Source organism: Perkinsus marinus, assembly GCF_000006405.1.
Source record: "Perkinsus marinus ATCC 50983 genomic scaffold scf_1104296927412, whole genome shotgun sequence".
Classification (NCBI taxonomy): domain Eukaryota; phylum Perkinsozoa; order Perkinsida; family Perkinsidae; genus Perkinsus; species Perkinsus marinus.
Window position 1 is genome coordinate 1 of NW_003217151.1, and position 1032 is coordinate 1032.

The 1032-nt window shown below is 41.8% G+C and overlaps 1 protein-coding gene across 1 annotated transcript; it reads right to left on the reverse strand.

Annotated features, from left to right (window-relative positions):
- Positions 1-89: 89 nt before the first annotated feature.
- Pmar_PMAR019834 (conserved hypothetical protein) lies at positions 90-509 on the reverse strand (the record flags this gene model as incomplete). Its single annotated transcript, XM_002788886.1, has 3 exons — positions 90-215; positions 262-301; positions 415-509. Coding segments are annotated over 3 exons (261 nt in total), but the record flags the coding sequence as incomplete, so codon positions are not given.
- Positions 510-1032: the final 523 nt, after the last annotated feature.

The window sequence follows — 1032 nt, forward strand, 5'->3', positions numbered from 1 at the left end:
AAACACTTGTTTGCCATAGGCGTTGCATAAAATATAGGAATGCGCTGAGGTACACAATTGGACCCAATCCGTATCTTCCAACAGGCAACCTAAGATATGCCTCCTACCTGCAGTTCCTCATGCTTTCCCCAATGCTCCTCCAACAACAGTAACAGCTCCTGAGCCCTTCCCAGAGCAAACACTGGCAGCAGGCATTTACCACCAGTGCGGACAATCTGATCATAATTTCGTGCCGCTTACCACCAAGAGCAGTTGACTAACCTCATGAACACTATTCAAGAACCTCGCCTCTCTCTCTTTCCTGACAAAAACCACATCTTGTATTTTTTCACGCGCCACAAAATTATTCAAAAAACCCCGCTTTCTCACACGACTGCAATAATCGATCAACTGGGCGAGCGCTTTTACTACTACCTCGGCTCATGCAGCTGTACTCCGTACGTACTCTCAACCACCAGTGCATGTATGGGCGCCGGGACTACCTCCGCGTGGGGTAGATGTCGGTCGATCTAAGGAGCGTACTTTTTTTCTCAGGAAAAAAATCGGAAAAAATATGCGTTTCTCTTCAAAAAATAAAATTTTTGATCTGAAACTTCAACGGTATAGATATTACATGTGGCGTAATATACAAAAAGACGTATATAGAATATAATAGAAAATGCATAAAATATAGTGACAATATAATGGAGTTTCACCCTAATGATATGAAAAACTCTAGTGAAAAATATATTTCACGACTACTGCATATCACCGCGAAAATCGCGTTTTACACCGAGTTTTACGCCACTTCGCGTAAAACGGGTGAAACTCCAATAGAATTTAATACTTGTATTTATAGCAGAGACAATATGCATATAGACATACATTTTAAATTGTCACATTCCCAACCATCACCGATATATACGCGCAGGGCGAGTTATGATTCATTTCTAGCTCTTCGCGACCTATACCACGTACGCGCAGCTCAGTGGAGCGTTGCAGAAAATACCCAAAAAAGATTGAGCTATAATTTCTGGATGGGATCTCTTAGAA